The sequence below is a fragment of the Phaethon aethereus genome (genome assembly GCF_964289735.1).
Source record: "Phaethon aethereus genome assembly, chromosome: 18".
NCBI lineage: Eukaryota > Metazoa > Chordata > Aves > Phaethontiformes > Phaethontidae > Phaethon > Phaethon aethereus.
Genome location: NC_138594.1, coordinates 6,495,929 through 6,497,079, shown reverse-complemented (window position 1 = coordinate 6,497,079; position 1,151 = coordinate 6,495,929). Strand labels below are relative to the sequence as shown.

Below are 1,151 nucleotides of genomic sequence, written 5' to 3'. Positions count from 1 at the left end.
TAAAACATTTAATTTAAAAATGTTGACACTACAATATATAAAATAGCTATTATAAATGCACATAGTGTATTCTATAGCTGCCAGGTTTACGTTTTTAGGAAACTGTAAGTTACACTGTGGTTAAGACTTGTAGTTTCACCCTCTGAAAAAGTCCACATTTGATCACAGTGATGTATGGTCAGACTAACAGCCCCAATTGTTAAACACTTGGATCAAGTCATAACCAGTTTTTATTGCAAAAGGACCCTGTACACATTTATATCAATTCTAGTACCTTACAAGTTTAGCTACCCAACAAGTCATTAACATACAGAAACATGCATGAGAAGCAAGAAAGATCACCCATCCCTTCTGCATATTAGCAACTTGTCACTCCTGAGCAACAAGGCTCACATCACTGAGGTTTATGTGAACAGTCACTTTTAGCATTCATCCTGAGTGAAAGATGGAATGACTTAAGTACAAATGCAACATATTATAAACAATTTCTTACAAAAAAGTCACAAATTAAAACCAAAGTATTTTACAGAATTTACTACAAAACACCATAAAAACAGCCTTCACTTAAGCCCTCTCCCCCCGTATCCTGCGAGCCAACTGGATATCTTTGGGCATGATGGTAACTCTCTTGGCATGGATGGCACACAGGTTTGTATCTTCAAACAGACCCACCAGATATGCTTCGCTGGCCTCCTGTTTCAAGAGCACAAGAAGAAATGTCGTTAGAAACCCTCAGCGAAGCACACTCAGCGCCGCGAGCGCCGAGGCCCAGCAGGCCGCTTCGCAATACCTGCAGCGCACCGATGGCTGCACTCTGGAACCTCAAGTCTGTTTTGAAGTCCTGGGCGATTTCCCTGACCAGCCGCTGGAATGGCAGCTTGCGAATCAGCAGCTCCGTGGATTTCTGGTAGCGGCGGATCTCACGGAGGGCAACGGTACCCGGCCTAGGTGGAGAAGGGAGGAAGGGAGCGGGTGAGCCGGGGCAAGGGCTGCAGCCGCGCCGGGCCGGGCTGGGGGCCTTACCTGTAGCGGTGAGGCTTCTTGACGCCGCCGGTAGAGGGGGCGCTTTTCCGGGCCGCCTTGGTGGCCAGCTGCTTGCGCGGAGCCTTCCCCCCCGTAGACTTGCGGGCGGTCTGCTTAGTACGGGCCAT

At 48.0% G+C, this 1,151-nt stretch overlaps 1 protein-coding gene across 1 annotated transcript; it reads right to left on the bottom strand.

The window, feature by feature from the left end:
• H3-3B (H3.3 histone B) lies at positions 1–1,151 on the bottom strand (the record flags this gene model as incomplete). Its single annotated transcript, XM_082008050.1, has 3 exons — positions 1–693; positions 791–944; positions 1,024–1,151. 3 exons carry the CDS (start codon positions 1,149–1,151, stop codon positions 565–567), a joined length of 411 nt encoding a protein of 136 aa, XP_081864176.1. The 3' UTR covers positions 1–564.